This window comes from Saccopteryx leptura, chromosome 6 (assembly GCF_036850995.1).
Source record: "Saccopteryx leptura isolate mSacLep1 chromosome 6, mSacLep1_pri_phased_curated, whole genome shotgun sequence".
In the NCBI taxonomy this organism is placed as follows: Eukaryota; Metazoa; Chordata; class Mammalia; order Chiroptera; family Emballonuridae; genus Saccopteryx; species Saccopteryx leptura.
In genome coordinates, this window is record NC_089508.1 from 41,857,437 (window position 1) to 41,874,008 (window position 16,572).

At 40.7% G+C, this 16,572-nt stretch overlaps 1 protein-coding gene across 3 annotated transcripts in view; it reads right to left on the reverse strand.

Annotated features, from left to right (window-relative positions):
* The window catches only part of ARID4A (AT-rich interaction domain 4A), a 62,933-nt gene that overhangs the window by 4,165 nt on the left and 42,196 nt on the right, over positions 1 to 16,572 (reverse strand). For 2 of the 3 annotated variants that reach the window (XM_066388487.1, XM_066388488.1), the window contains exons 18-23: positions 14,168 to 14,252; positions 13,163 to 13,364; positions 9,873 to 11,009; positions 9,524 to 9,628; positions 4,399 to 4,605; positions 3,322 to 3,468 (exon numbers count right to left, since the gene is read on the reverse strand). In XM_066388487.1, coding sequence (XP_066244584.1) covers positions 3,322 to 3,468; positions 4,399 to 4,605; positions 9,524 to 9,628; positions 9,873 to 11,009; positions 13,163 to 13,364; positions 14,168 to 14,252 — 1,883 coding nt within the window. The remainder of the gene's footprint in view (positions 1 to 3,321; positions 3,469 to 4,398; positions 4,606 to 9,523; positions 9,629 to 9,872; positions 11,010 to 13,162; positions 13,365 to 14,167; positions 14,253 to 16,572) is intronic. The other variant, XM_066388489.1, reaches the window with a different exon arrangement.

Below are 16,572 nucleotides of genomic sequence, written 5' to 3' on the forward strand. Positions count from 1 at the left end.
ACTCTCATTTCCTACTTCAGTTTCTCTGTGTGTAGAGGCTTTCCTATCTGATCTGTGGCTTCTGTAGGCAAAAAAGGGACATTAAAAAGCTAACTGAAGCCTGACCAGTGGTGGTGCAGTAAATGAAGCGTTGACCCAGAATGCTGGGATGATGGGTTCGAAGCCTTGAGGCTGCCAGCTCTGCATACGGGCTCATCAGCACAGGGTCTCTGGCTTGAGCAGGGGAATCATCTACATGACCCCAAAGCTTGCCAGTTTGAGCCCAAAAGTCTCTAGCTTGAAAAGCCCAAGGTCCCTGGCTTGAACAAGGGGATACTGGTTCGGCCCTGACCAAGGCAGGTACGAAAAGCAATCAATGCATAACTAAAGTGAAAACTGTAAGTTCATGCTTCTCACCCTCTCTCTCTCTCTCTCTCTCTCAGGACAGAAAACTAAATGGAAGCTGTGCGTAAGTACGGTGAGCTTGTCAGTGATGGGCAGGCACGGCACACATAATGATGGGCAAGGACCTTGCTTTTTGGTCCTGGAGCCCCCAAATGTTTTTGTTTTGTTTTTTTTTTTTTGTATTTTTCTGAAGCTGGAAACAGGGAGAGACAGTCAGACAGACTCCAGCATGCGCCCGACCGGGATCCACCCGGCACGCCCACCAGGGGGTGATGCTCTGCCCATCCGGGGCGTCGCTATGTTGCGACCAGAGCCACTCTAGCGTCTGAGGCAGAGGCCACAGAGCCATCCCCAGCGCCCGGGCCATCTTTGCTCCAATGGAGCCTTGGCTGCGGGAGGGGAAGAGACAGAGAGGAAGGAGAGGGGGAGGGGTGGAGAAGCAGATGGTTGCTTCTCCTGTGTGCCCTGGCCGGGAATCGAACCCAGGACTCCTGCACGCCAGGCCGACGCTCTACCACTGAGCCAACTGGCCAGGGCCCCCAAATGTTTTTATCTATGTTACACCATTTCTCTTAGGTTGTCCAGTTTCTCCAGAGGATTCCTTCCATCTCCTCCCAGGAAGAGAGCATAAGCTCGGTTAATAGCTTTCAGGGGGCAAAGAGGATAAGATCTTTTGTTGGAAAAAGCTTTTATTCATGATCATTATTTTTGGGTTAGTACTTAACCTTCACCTATGGCTCGTGTCCCGGAGGATACAAGACTATCGAGCCCTTTCAACCACCAAAATAAGTTAATTTACTATTTTCTAATAGTGTTGTGGAAAAGAAAAACATGTTGCTGCACAGTGGGGGACAAAGGATCCAATTTCTCCTTCCATTTTCAACCAATCTCCATTCCTCAGCCTCATCCTATATCCCTGCCTTCTGAGGTCTCCTAGGGTGAACTGGTATGAACTAGCTTGCTTCTTGTTGTGTCCCACTGCAAGAATAAACAAGCTTAGGTTTTAACATTCCCTTATTTGCTAGAATAGTTATAATAGTTATCTGCTTCTCAGCTTACAAAAGACAGGTTCTAGACACTTCTTATCTGTCATAGTCTGCTGCCTGATTCTCTTGTCCTTGTTGGTCTAGAGCTTTTGAGTTTCTTTACTGTTAGTTTAATGAAAATTAGGGACAGAATAAATATGAACATGTTTATTTAACTAGAAGTTAATCCTACACAATTTTTTTTTTTTTTTTTAGTGAGAGAGGGAAAAAGAGAGACAGATAAGGACAGACAGGAAGGGAGAGATATGAGAAGAATCAACTTGCAGTTGTGACACTTTTCACTATTCATTGAGTGTTCTCTCATACATGCCTTGATCAAGAGGCTCTAGGTGAGTCAATGATTCCTTCCTAAAGCCAGTGACCTTGGGCTCAAGCCAGTGATCATGAGGTCATGTCTATGATCCCACATTCAAGAAAGTGACCTCAGGGTGTTTTTCGTTTTGTTTTGTTTTGTTACAGGGACAGAGAAAGAGTCAGAGAGAGGGATAGATAGGGAGAGACAGGAACGGAGAGAAGCATCAATGATCAGTTTTTTGTTGCAACACCTTAGTTGTTCATTGACTGCTTTCTCATGTATGCCTTGACCATGGGCCTTCAGCAGACGGAGTAACCCCTTGCTCGAGCCAGCGACTTTGGGTCCAAGCTGGTGAGCTTTTTGCTCAAGCCAGATGAGCCCATGCTGAAGCTGGCGACCTCAGGGTCTCGAACCTGGGTCCTCCACATCCCATTCTGACGCTCTATCCACTGCACCATGGCTAGGCGACCTCAGGGTTTTGAACCTGGGTCCTCAGCATCCCAGGCTGACAATCTATCCACTGTGTAACCACCTGGTCAGGCAATCCTATACATTGTTAAGGTTCAGACACTACTCTCTCTCCGTGATTATTCCAAAGTAATCTCTCCTTCTACCAACTCCTTTTAATATCACTCTTGGGTCCCTCATCACACACTGTCCCACTGGATATTAGTATCAGTGAGATCCAAGTCTCGATCTCATTCATCTCCATACTTCCACCACCTAGAAGAGGCCTGGCATACGTATGTATACATTAATGTTGTTCACCTGAACTATCTTATACAGTGGTTCCTTAGAAAATGACTTAAGATCCCAAGAAGATAATCTCCTTGAGGATAAGCCATATGCCTATTTATTTATTTATTTATTTATTTTTCATTTTTCTGAAGCTGGAAACAGGGAGAGACAGTCAGACAGACTCCCCGCATGTGCCCGACCGGGATCCACCCGGCACGCCCACCAGGGGCGACGCTCTGCCCACCAGGGGGCGATGCTCTGCCCATCCTGGGCGTCGCCATATTGCGACCAGAGCCACTCTAGCGCCTGAGGCAGAGGCCACAGAGCCATCCCCAGCGTCCGGGCCATCTTTGCTCCAATGGAGCCTTGGCTGCGGGAGGGGAAGAGAGAGACAGAGAGGAAAACGCGGCGGAGGGGTGGAGAAGCAAATGGGCGCTTCTCCTATGTGCCCTGGCCGGGAATCGAACCCGGGTCCTCCGCACGCTAGGCCGACGCTCTACCACTGAGCCAACCGGCCAGGGCCTGCCTATTTATTTTGATGAACAACATAATAAAATAGTTCCTATTACCAGGTAGCCAGCAAATGTTGTGCAAAGAGTAAATTCAGAGTAAGCTCTTGCGAACTCCCCACATTTAATAAAATCACACATCCTGTAAAATGGTTCCGTCTCTTTCAAGAGTCTCATTCTGATTAATTCAGTTGTTGACTAACTTCAACCATAGCAACAAAGAAAACACTAGGAATCTAAAAACAATTAACAAACGTGTACTATATTCAAAAAGTGAGAAACCTAAATCTTCTAAAATTATAGGATATATATTTGAAAACAGAGAAAAGAAAAATAATAATCAAATTACCTTCTCTGTCTTTCTTTTTTAATCTTTTTCTCCTCCTGTCTATGGTCGCAACTTCAGACTTCAAAGACATGTAGTATTTTCTGATTTCCTGTAGTTTTTCTTGGAGAAAAGAGATTCTCTCTGAACTGTTCATATTATCTAATTCATCTAAAAGGGAAAAAAGTTAATTAGTATTTTAAAATAATTACATGAGAAAAAATATGGCAGTTCTACCAGATGTCAAACTTATAAATCATCAAAAGCTTTAGTTTATTAAAACCTACCATATTAAGCTAATAAATCTCTATAAACAGGAAAGACATTAACTAAACTTAGGAATAAGATTTCTTTATAAATCACAATATTTCCATACTAAACATTACTTGATGTATTATTTAAATTATCAGAAAAACATAAACATCAACACACAGCACCTGTGACATACAATTGTAGTTATTTATCCAAATAGTTTCTTTGTATTGATGGTTTCCTCAGGTATTAGTTATTTCCAATTGTCAACACTAGAAAGTTTCACCAATTCATGTAAATCATTCATGTCCTAGTTCATAACTAGAGATATTCCTCTAGTGAATATTCATCAAGTTAGTGTTATGAAAAGACATGGATTTGTAGTTAAGATAACATGTGATGATTATGGGTCCCCAAACTATGGCTCGCGGGCCACATGCGGCCCCCTGAGGCCATTTATCCGGCCCTCGCAGCACTTCCGGAAGGGGCACCTCTTTCATTGGTGGTCAGTGAGAGGAGTATAGTTCCCATTGAAATACTGGTCAGTTTGTTGATTTAAATTTACTTGTTCTTTATTTTATATATTGTATTTGTTCCCGTTTTGTTTTTTACTTTAAAATAAGATATGTGCAGTGTGCATAGGGATTTGTTCATAGTTTTTTTTTTATAGTCCGGCCCTCCAACGGTCTGAGGGACAGTGAACTGGCCCCCTGTGTAAAAAGTTTGGGGACCCCTGGGTAAGACAATACTGAAAACCTAAATAATTTGTTAATCATTATTCCTTATTTTGACATTTTAAGGTATATACCACTTTACAATATATATTCAAGTTTTCTGTAAGTTTCTTACTGAGTTGAAAGCTCCATTTATATGTCCTAGGGGATGAATTCGGATGTTTTTCTCTGTGTTTATCTTTTTCTCCATCTTTGATGTGAGGGGATATTCTTGCGGGAGACCTTGAAAGCTTCTGTGGCTTAGACACACTGAGATGCTTGACTGGGGTACATTTACTTGAATTGTCTAGGGCAGGAAGATCTTCACTATCACTGCTTTGTCCTATAATAAGAAAAAATGGACACAGAGATTATAAGTTATAAAAATTTCTATCAAAATGCAACAGATGCAGCAATTAAACTTTTTGATATCCTACAGAAATAAGCGCACAATGTGCAAACTTTTTTCACAGAAAAAGAAAATGAAAATCTAAATGCCCACCGATAGGAAAATGGTTAAAAAATGAATACTTTGCTGAAGTTGTTAAAAAAGATGAGCCAGAGTTCATATGCATAAAAATGGTAAAATATCCTATACAGTTAAATGAAAAAGCAGTTATAAAACAATTTACATAGTACTGCCCCATTTATATTTAAAAAACATAAAAACTACCCAAAAGACCGAAACTATATGAAAAAAGATCTTCATGTACAAAGAGCTTTTGATATATGTCCAATAAAATGGGAGCAGATAATTGTTTGCAACTCTGCATCCTTCCTCACCAAATCTGTACTAGAGATGCTTCTGGTTTTCACAGAATAACAAATTAGAATTCTATCTCAATTCTATGTTTTTCTAGCTCTATACCCTACTTTCACCCTACTCCCTCAAAAGCAAACTTTGCTTTCTAGTGAAAAGGCAAAGTTGAAGGTTACATACTCAATTTCTCAGCCCCTCCCCGACCTGTATCTGTCCTTACTGCCCCGTTTTGGCCTCAAAAGAGGAAACTGTCTCTGGGCAAAATAATCTCTTCAGTTATACTCTTAAAACCATCTACTTCCAGCTCCTCTGAAATTCTGAATATCAATTAATCATCTTCTTTTATCTTCAACTTCTTTTCTCAGAGTCTACCAAAATGCTTGGATGTTTCCTACCCTTGGAGTGAGGGAGGGCAGGAGAAGAAACCTTCCCTTGAGCTGGCACCTCTTTCCTTCTCTTCAGGGTCAATTTTCTTCAAAGAAATTCTTTGTTATCCTGGTTTCACACCTTCTGATCACATCCCTGTGCTATTGTTAGGGTCCCAAACGCTGCCAAATTCAATGAATATATTTCAATCCTATTGAATACTCTACAGCATTTGAAACTCCAAACCCACTAGTGTTTACTAATTTTCATTTATCTCTGATCAGTTCTACTCTAGTCTTCCTGGCTATTGCATATAAAGGGCGACCCCACGTAATTCTATTTTTGGTCCTTTTTCTTGTTTGTTTTTATTACAATTTACATTTAATATTATTTTGTGTTAGTTTCAGTGTGCAGCATAGTGGTCAGACAATGATATACGTTACAAAGTGGTTTCCCGGTATTTCCAGTACCCACCTGGCACCACACGTATTTATTACAGTATTATTTACTATGTTTCCTGTACTGTACTTTTACTTATTCTCATTTTACTCTCCCACAGCAATTTCATTGTCTTGCAATCCTTTGACAACTATCTTCTAAAAAGAGATTTTTCTGCCTAACCTGTGGTAGTGCAGTGGATAGTGTCAACCTGGAACACTGAGGTCACCGGTTCAAAACACTGGGCTTGCCCTCTGAAGGCACATACAGGAAGCAGCTATTACAAGTTGATGCTTCCTGCTTCTCCATACTCTTTCTCTCTCCTCTCTCTAAAACCCAATAATCTGCCTGACCTGTGGTGGCACAGTGGATAAAACGTCGACCTGAAAATGCTGAGGTCGCCGGTTTGAAACCCTGGGCTTGCCTGGTCAAAGCACATATGGGAGTTGATGCTTCCAGCTCCTCCCCCCCTTCTCTCTCTCTGTCTCTCCTCTATCTCTCTCTGTCTCTCCCTCTCCTCTCTAAAATGAATAAATTAAAAAAAAAAAATAGGCCCTGGCCGGTTGGCTCAGTGGTAGAGCGTTGGCCTGGCGTGCAGGGATCCTGGGTTCGATTCCCGGCCAGGGCACACAGGAGAAGCGCCCATCTGCTTCTCCACCCCTCCCCCTCTCCTTCCTCTCTGTCTCTCTCTTCCCCTCCCACAGCGAGGCTCCATTGGAGCAAAGATGGCCTGGGCGCTGGGGATGGCTCCTTGGCCTCTGCCCCAGGTGCTAGAGTGGCTCTGGTTGCGACAGAGTGTCGCCCCGGAGGGGCAGAGCATCGCCCCCTGGTGGGCGTGCCGGGTGGATCCCGGTTGGGCGCATGCGGGAGTCTGACTGTCTCTCCCCGTTTCCAGCTTCGGAAAAATACAAAAAAATAAAATAAAATAAAATAAAATAAAAACCAATAATCTAAAAATAGACTTTCTTCTAAGCTCCAGGCCAAATTTTCCCAATAGTGGAACCTCTAACTCAACAATCCCTAAATTACTCTTTCAACCACCTGCTGCTATTCCTGTATCCCAAGTCACTTACCCAATTCCTTGTAATGAGTAACAGTCCTAGTGATTTTATTCCCCAAATCTCTTTAATTTATTCCTTCTTTCACTGCCTTAGTTGAGCCAAATATTCTTTTTTCTTTTTATTTTATTAAATCATAGGAAGGGAGGCAAAAACAGACTCCCACTAGCACACAGATCAGGATCCACCCGGCAAGCCCCCTATGGAGTGATTCTCTGCCCATCTGAGGCGTTGCTCCATTGCTAAGCAACCAAGCTTTTTCTTAGCACCTAAGGTGGAGGCGCTACAGAGCCATCCTCAACACCCGGGGTCAACTCGCTCCAATCTCGCCATGACTGCAGAAAAGGGATGGAGGGGGGGAGGAGAGAGAGAAGCAAGAGAACCAAGAGGGGGCAGGGTGGAGAAGCAGATGGTCGCTTCTCTTTTGTGCCCTGACTGGGAATCGAAGCTGGGACTTCCACACTCTGGGCTGACGCTGTACAGCTGAGCCAAATGGCCAGGGCCCAAAGATTCTTTTCAAAAAGTAAAACTGCGATTCCCGGCCAGGGCACACAGGAGAAGCACCCATCTGCTTCTCCACCCCTCTCCCTCTCCTTCCTCTCTGTCTCTCTCTTCCCCTCCCGCAGTGAGGCTCCATTGGAGCAAAGATGGCCTGGGCGCTGGGGATGGCTCCTTGGCCTCTGCCCCAGGTGCTAGAGTGGCTCTGGTAGCGACAGAGCGACGCCCCGGAGGGGCAGAGCATCGCCCCCTGGTGGGTGTGCCAGGTGGATCCCGGTCGGCCGCATGCGGGAGTCTGTCTGTCTCTCCCTGTTTCTAGCTTCGGGGGAAAAAAAAAAAAAAAAGTAAAACTGATCCATCTTTCTTCCTTCCTTTTTTAATCTTTTTAATTTTTTATTTTCAGCCAATCTTCAAACTTGTAAGGATAACTGCCAAAAAATATTTTTCTTACCCATTTCAAGGTAACTTGCCCTATTATACCTGAGTACTTTAGTACATATTTTTTATAAACAAGAACACTGTCCTGTGTTAGTTACTTACAAATTAGTCCCAATCTTAGTTTGAAACTACAAATATTTAACATGTCACATGGTTTCTGGAGGTCAGAACGTGGGAGCAGCTTGTGTGGTCTGGCTCAGGAGATCGTGTGAGGCTTCGGCCAAGCTCCTCGCTGACGCTGTGGTTTCTGCCGACCGGCCCGGTCTGGAGCTGGAGGGTGTGCTTCCAACATGACTCACTCACGTGGCTGATGTCAGGAGGCCTCAGTTTATTGCTAACTGTTGGCAGGATATTTTCAGTTCCTCACAATATGGTCCTCTTCACAGATGGCTGAGTGTCCTCACAATATAACTTGTCTCAGAGGTGACCCAAGGGAGAGCAAAGAGGAATCCGCGGTGCCTCCTGACTTCCTCTCCGAAGTCCTATTCTATCACTTCCACTTGGTAGAAGTGAGTCACTAAATTCAGCCCATACTCAAAGGGGAGGGAATTAGGCTTTGGCTTTTGAAGGGAAGGGTATCAACAAATTCTGATATGTTTTTAAACCACCACACTCCTACAGAACCATAATACAACCATCAAAATCAGGAAATTAACAAAATATATTACTACCGTCTAATCCTCAGCTCCCATACACGCTTCTCTCTTTGACTCAATACTGTCCTTTTACAGCAACAGAATCCAAGTGAAAATCATATACTGCATTTAGCTGTCACATCTCTTAAGTCCCCTTCAATCTGGAACAGTTCTTCTTTCTTTGATTTTCATGACCGTGGCATTTTGAAAATTTCAGGCCTGTTATTTTACAGAATATCTTTCAGTTTGAATTTGTTGCTTGTTTCTCATGATTATATTCAGGTTATGCATCTTTGAGAGGAAATCACAGATGTTACTATGTTCTTCTTGTTGAGATCTCTCAGGTGGTACATAAATTCAATTGGTCCCATTACTGGTGGTGTTCACTCTGATCATCTGTCTACTAGTCTTAGACACTGTCAAGTCGCTCATTTCCCCTCTGCACTTCCTGCTACCTTTCCAGTTTCAGCTCTTCACTTTCGCTATACCCTAGTCCTGTCCTGTCCAGCCACATAACCTGAAATGGTTTTTTCTTACATAATTTATATGTTCTTTCTTTGCCACATGTTTAGTTCCACTATATTCTATGACTTAATTTTATTCCTTATTGTACAGAAATAAGTCTCTTTTTAATGTAATCTATTCCTAATAATTTACTGATTTTCTTGTTTTTTTTTAATAAGAATTTTATTTCATTTTTTAAAATTACCATGATAATATTTAGAAATTGGCTTTTCTAGATTAAAACCATTCCACTCAGAAATGTAAACTTAAGCTGCTTGTACCACTATAGCAAATGTTGTTTTTCTTTTATGCAATTTCCCACATATGTTCCCATAAAATTAAACTGCTTTACACGAAAAATACAAGAAATAGAAATAAAAAATAATCACAGCTAACCAAACTCTAAATAAAAGTGACAAAGACTTGAGATTAAAAATTAATACAAAAATTGCTATTTCAGAATATGATAAACCAAATTTATTTTTAAACTGACACAAATGATCAAGACAACGAACTGCTGAAAAAATTAACACTGTCCTAAAGCCAGCACGGAAAAGCACTCACCTGCTCCATTCTTTTCATTTTTGGCTACAGTGCTTGTTCGCTTTGGGGTACGCTTTTGCTTTTTTGACAACAATCCACTATTTCCATCACTTGGCCTTTTCTGACCTAATAAAAGAGCAAAGAGAGATCTTGAAAAGTCAATAGTAATAGTACATTTATTCATCTGTCTACCTGAATTTTTATATATACATTTTTAAAAAGGATGGGGGTAAAAGGCAACAGAGGTAGGAAGGATAAAAAAAAAGGAAAGGAAGGAAAAATACTTTATAGATCAAGAGTTCCTGAACCTCTTAGTTTACTAACTTCTGGTTTGAATATAAAGGCTAATTTCTTCCCGTGACGTACTTACCCTTCTCTCTACTCTCTCTTTCTTGAACAATCAGACTACAGGTTCCCGAGGCCATGCTGGCCTCAAACCCGTTTGTGGACTCCCTCTCACAGAGACCTTCTTGAGATTCTTCAGCAATGCTGTCAACTTCAATAGTTATGTCACTCTCACTTTTTATACTTCGAGACTCATCTTGACTGAGAGTAAGTGGAGAAGCTACTGAAAAGTTATGTGGTACTACAGGAGGTAGGGCAGGTGGAGTAGACACGACAGAGTTAGACTCAGAGCTCTCAACTACTACATCCTCGACACTGGTCTTGTCCTTCTCATCCAAATCATCCAAATCTACTTCATGGCAAACCAGGGTTTCAGGCCCAATCAGAGGCATTATTACATCCTCTTCTTCTTTCAGCGGAGTAGTCACAGTTTCTTTGGCTGGACTATCAAATTTCTCACTTGTCAATTCTTGAATGCATTGGCTTGACTCTGCTATCAATGATGGCATTCCCTCGTTTTCAATTTGGAAGTGTTCGAAATTTAAGTTTTTCAGCCCCTCAGATGTGACACAATCACTGGTCCTTTCTTGAGATATGCTATTTGTCATTTCCACTCCATTCTCAATTCTTATTTTTTTCTCTGGTGATGATTGTCCCACTATTTTCCGTTTCAACTTTTTTTCTTTTGCGCATTGGTCACTTTCATCTTCAGTAGCAGAAGAGAAGTTTTTACTGTCTAGTGAGGGAAATTCTAGACTGTGAGCTTCTATATGAGGTTCACTTCCTGCTTCATCTTGGCTGAATGCTGACATCTTTATAATTTCTAAAGGAAGATCTTTTGTCTTGCTTCGTCTTCCCTTTCCTTTAGGGGATTTTTCTGCCTCTTTCTTCATTTCTTCTACTTGTTCCACTTTATTTCCAAAAATCTGTACTAGTTGTTCATTGTCTCCAACATCTAACTTCAAGGTCTCCAAAGGTTGCATTTGAGTCCTATCATTTTCCTTTAATATATGTGCAGCAATCTTTGGATTTTCTTCATCTAGTTTATCATCATTTAAATTTTCGTTTTTTTCTAGTTCTTCTTTAATATCAGGAGAAAGTTCTTCATTCATCAAATTCTTTTCTAAAAGGTCTTCTGTTTCACTATCAGATGAATAAGAGTCTGTAAGAGGAAATATTATATTAGAAAGGTTTCTATCTTTATCTACAATGACAAAACTCTTAGTCATGTACTTCTAAATACCCCCCCATAGAAATTTCTGATATAAATCATACATTTGTGCCAAAAATGTGTGAGGAGGGTGAGGATTTCCAAGTTAAATTCCATGTAAAAATACATGACCTAGAAAATATTACTATCTTTATCCTAGTAAAAGAGCTGTTTTGTAATTTTCACTAGTATATTTAGTATATTTATGCCATGATAATCCTTAGAAAACTCAAAGGACTTAGTACTGAGATATAATGTTATTAAGTGGCTTTATCTGAGATCTAATAGATAGTGATTGATAAACGTGATGGCCTCTTTGTCCTTAGAAAGGAACCTGACATTCTACTTAAAATAATTCTGGAAAGAAGATTCACAAAATGAGCAATTTGAACTCTCAAAACTTTACTATTTTGATGAAGAAACATGAAAATACCATTTTACAAAAGAAATCATTTTCTTAAAGTCAATATTTAAAATAACATAGGTTTTAAGACTGTATAAAAGCTATAAAATATGAAAATCTTGCCCATATGGTGCTCATATTTTAAAGAAGTTCAAAAAGGCAAACTTAAATGTATTTTGTAAATGAAAAGGCGCAGAGTTCTGTGATTTTTACCATATACAGAATTTAGAATTCATTTGTTTTTGCATTAAAAAAGAACTCCTTTAATAGGCAGTTTAGCAAGACTACTATGTTTAGTTTTGTGCACTGACCAGGAGCATGCCATCTAAAAGGGCATCTTTCACTTTGTGAACATCTTGAATTTGTGTGATATGGCAACCTTCCAGCAGATGGCAGAAAAGAGGAGGAAGAACGTGCTTCTATTATTTGCACACAAGCATCCTACTCCTAATGGCAACCCTGTAGGTTCAGAATAGCTTTTTCCTTGAAAGGAGGGAAATTTTTATCAGAGGCAACTATTTAACACTTATTAAATTACACGGAAAAACATACAAAGGTAGTAAAACTGGAAAAAGGTAAAAGTAGAATAAAATATGTTTGTCTATACTCATCACAAAACATGTCTATACCACATTAGTTTGTGCTCTCTTTGAACAGTATGGTCTCAGCTTTGTTGTAAGATCATAGGGGACAGCACTGAATTTCAAAAGACACAGGTGCATGTTTTGAAGAACAGTGCAACACACAGTAGGATGCATGGCTTGTCAACCCATCCTCTGTTAAAACACAGTATTTCTATGATATTGACAAGAAAAGGTATTCCTAAATTAAAGTAAAACATTACTAAGTTTTAAATAACAAAAATAAACATTTTCTTCTTCCAATCAAGTTTTATTTTAAATTATATAAAATTATGCCTGACCAGTGGTGGTGCAGTGAATAGGGCGCGAACCTGGGATGCTGAGGTTCCAGGCTCAAAACCCTGAGGTTGCTGGCTTGAGCGCAGTCTCACGCCAGCTTGAGCGCAGGATCATCAACATGATCCAAGGTCGCTGGCTTGCGCAAAGGGTCATTGGCTCAGCTTGAGCTCCACAGTTAAAGCACGTATGAGAAGCAATCAATGAACAACTAAACTGATGGAACTACAAATTGATGCTTCTTACTCTCTCCTTCCACACTCTTTCTCATGTGTGTGTGTGTGTCCTTCTCTCAAAAAAAAAAAATTATATGGGATTAAAAATCTGGATGACTTTCTGTCTCAAACACTGATGTTTTATTATTTATTTACGACAGAGACAAAGAGAGGGACAGATAGGCTGGAACGGAGAGAGATGAGAAGCATCAATTCTTCATTTTGGCTTCTTCATTGTTCATTGATTGCTTTCTCATATGTGCCTTGGGGGGGGGGGTGCGCTGCAGCAGAGTGACTCCTTGCTCAAGCCAGCGACCTTGGGATTCAAGCCAGTCACCTTTGGGCTCAAGCCAGTGACCATGGGGTCATGTCTATGATCCCACACTCAAGTCAGCAATCCCACACTTAAGCTGGATGAGCCCCTGCTCAAACCAGAGAGCTCGGAGTTTCAAACCAGGGTCCCCTGCATCCCAGTCCGATGCTCTATCCACTGTGCCACTGCCTGCTCAGGCTGTTTTATTATTTACATTATTAGTTTTGTAAAAATCAGTTATCCTCAAAATTGAGCACCTTCCATTCCATTTGACAGAAGTGAGCTGTCTGCCATATTGCTGCGAGCACTTCTGGTACCTGATTTGCCTTCACTGTTTGGAGTCTTAGACAAACCATACGGCATGTGTGATGAAAGGGTAGATTTTAAAGGAGGTCGTCCTCGTTTTGACTTCTGCCTCTCCTCATCCTTCTTTTCGTCTTTTTCACTGTCTTCTTTATTCTGGATAACAATAACAAAATGTATGAGAAGAGCCCATTCCTTATGAAAAATAAACATTCTACTTCAAGGAAAACTGTAAAAGAAAGTTTATGTCAATTCCTTATCTGTGCTTACAAACTATTAAAAAAATAGTTTTCTAACATATTTTATACTTATATGAAATGATGGTTCACAATACGTAAAACTGAAATTACACTGTGAAGGTCAGAGTCAGTACATTAGAAAGCACCCCCCGGGTCCTGTTCCTTACTATTCCCTAAAAAAAGAAAGACATCTACCATAAAATAGATAAAGCACTAGCCGAATCTTTACAGCAAAGATGGAAAATTGAGGGTGTGCATGGGATACAGCTGGCCAGCAGGTATGCATTTTAAAACAATATTAGCTTCCAATATTTATAAATCAGATTTTACATTTAAAAAAATACCACTGTGTTGAAAAATCCTAAAATCTGGCAATCCTGACTGCATCCCACAGCAGAGCGGCCAGTTCCACCCTCTGTAGATGAGGAACATGTCCTTTCATTGGTCACTATCAGCCCTTTTACCCTTTCTCTAGACAGCCGCTATAGGCATTGGAGTTTAAAGCCTGTGCCCTAGGAGTCATTGGTTCTCACCTTTCCTAAAACAATGCATTAATATGCTTACATTTATTTTACTTTTTCAGCTTTTGGGTTAAAGAGAGAAAATTACAATTACCTTAAAAAAATCAATGATTATTACAGTGAGGAAATAAGACTTATAAAACACAAAATATGAGTAATTCCTTCACCTATCAAAAAGGATATGAGTCTATAAACATACCTTAGTTTTTTTCTTCTGTTTTTTCTTTGGTCCACCTTTGTCCAAAGGCCAGATTATCCTGTCAGCCTTCACCCATTCATCATACCTTAAAATAAAGAATATATAAAAAATTCACAATGATTCCTTTTTTTTTTTTTTTCTGAAGCTGGAAACGGGGAGGCAGTCAGACAGACTCCCACATGCGCCCGACTGGGATTCACCTGGCATGCCCACCAGGGGGCGATGCTCTGCCCATCTGGGGCGTTGCTCTGCTGCAACCAGAGCCATTCTAGCGCCTGAGGCAGAGGCCACAGAGCCATCCTCAGTGCCCGGGCCAATTTTGCTCCAATGGAGCCTTGGCTGCGAGAGGGGAAGAGAGAGACAGAGAGGAAGGAGAGGGGGAGGGGTGGAGAAGCAATGGGCGCTTCTCCTGTGTGCCCTGGCCGGGAATCAAACCCAGAACTCCTACACGCCAGGCTGACACTCTACCACTGAGCCAACCGGCCAGGGCAATAATTCCTTATTTGAAATGTAGTCATTAAATAAAAACAACAGTGGGATACACTAAAGAGTTTGTTTCCAGTGTTAGCAGACATGTGAAGGGCGCGGGGCTGGTTTGCTAGTAACATGCATACCCACTCCATTAGGTGCTTTGCACACCCAACAGGGAAAGACAAGACAATTTCTTGGGGTAAACGGGCTTTCAGGGAGAGCCAAGTAAGCAAACTCTACAAAGATATTTAAGACCCTTGAATTGCTTTGTTTCCCACAACTCTCACAGATCTAAACTTAATAAAATAAACTGATTCTGTACTGGAATTCATTTTATTGACCAAATAATTTAAAGATAAGTCAGGTAAATTCAAACTTGTAATATGATCAGTTCCAGATTTATATAAGTCCTTTTTAACTCTTTTCCTCAGAGAACTCTCTCTAGTCTCTCGTACTTTAAAAAAATTTTTATTTATTATCAATTTTAGAGAGAGAGGAAGGGGGAAAGAAAGAGAGAGAAGGAGGAAGGTAAGAGAGAGAATCAGGAACACTGATCAATCTGTTCCTCTATATGTCCCAACTGGGGACCGAACCAGCAGCCTCTATGTTTTGAGATGAAGCTCTAATCAACTGAGCTATCCAGCCAGGGCACTAGTACTTCTAATAAAATTTTATTCTGACCTATTGTCACCTCCAACACTCTGAAATTTTTTTAGAGATACTTCATTTCCTTTATCTCAGTTTATTCGGTTTAGCTCAAGTTAAAAACTCATTTCCCCCGTACCTTTTCTCAAAATACTGACATCATTTTTGAATTTCAATATAGTCAGCCCAAATTACTAATCAAGCAAATAAGAAATTAAACTTTCTAGAATTAAATAACAGTTCTTACATTATGTAAATGTGTAGGTATTTATAGAGCTCTATCAAAACCTAAAATCTGAACCTTTAAGCAAAAAACTACAGGCAGTCTTTGCTTTGAACAGCATCATGTTAATGAAAACCATACCATCATTCTGTAACCCAGTTACCATGGAGCCATGCTAAGCAAGGACATGGCTCCAATATGCCCAAGTTTTGATTGACATGGTACCATGACTACCTATATTATGTTTTGAAAACTGTCTCCCCCTGCATCAACAGTCTCTTCATTTTACCAGGCTAAGTAAATATCTGTACATTCTGACCTCACAAGTATTCCTTCACTTAAGACATTTACTGAGGGCCTACCCAGCATGCCAGCCACTGTATGGAGAAGTATATAAAGAATAATAGAGAAGAGAAGAAAGGTCCATGCTTGTCATGCAACTCACAGGCTGGTGTGAAAGACAGATATACAGTAAAACCAACTATAGTCTGGTAAATGCAATAGAAGGGTCATGTATCTGGTTTAGGGCTAAGAAAGAGGGAGTAACTCTTTCCAGTTCCAAAATTCCACAGACATATTAGACAACCAAAAAGCACAAGCCTGATCTGGAGTTGCTGGTCCTGGTCACCACGAAATGTTATTTAAGATACTTCCAGAATATTGCCAACCAAGGATGGTCTGAGGATTTTTTTTTTAAAGATTTTATTTATTCATTTTAGAGAGAAAAGGAAAGAGAGAGAAAGAAGGGTGAAGGAGCAGGAAGCATCAACTCCCATATATGCCTTGACCAGGTAAGCCTAGGGCTTCAAACTGGCCATCTCAGCATTCTACCAGGTTGACGCTTTATCCACTGTGCCACCACAGGTCAGGCCAAGAATTTCTTAACTAAAAGACAGGACTTCCCTCAGAGTTTCACATGCTACTCAGCTTTAGAAATCCGACTAGGTTCTTTAGGGACTACAGTGCCTCTGTGTCAAAGAGCAGACCAGAATTATACCAGCTTTTATGACTATGGAAGGACAGTGAAAAACCATGAACCATATGAGTTACCAGTTAAGTAAATATG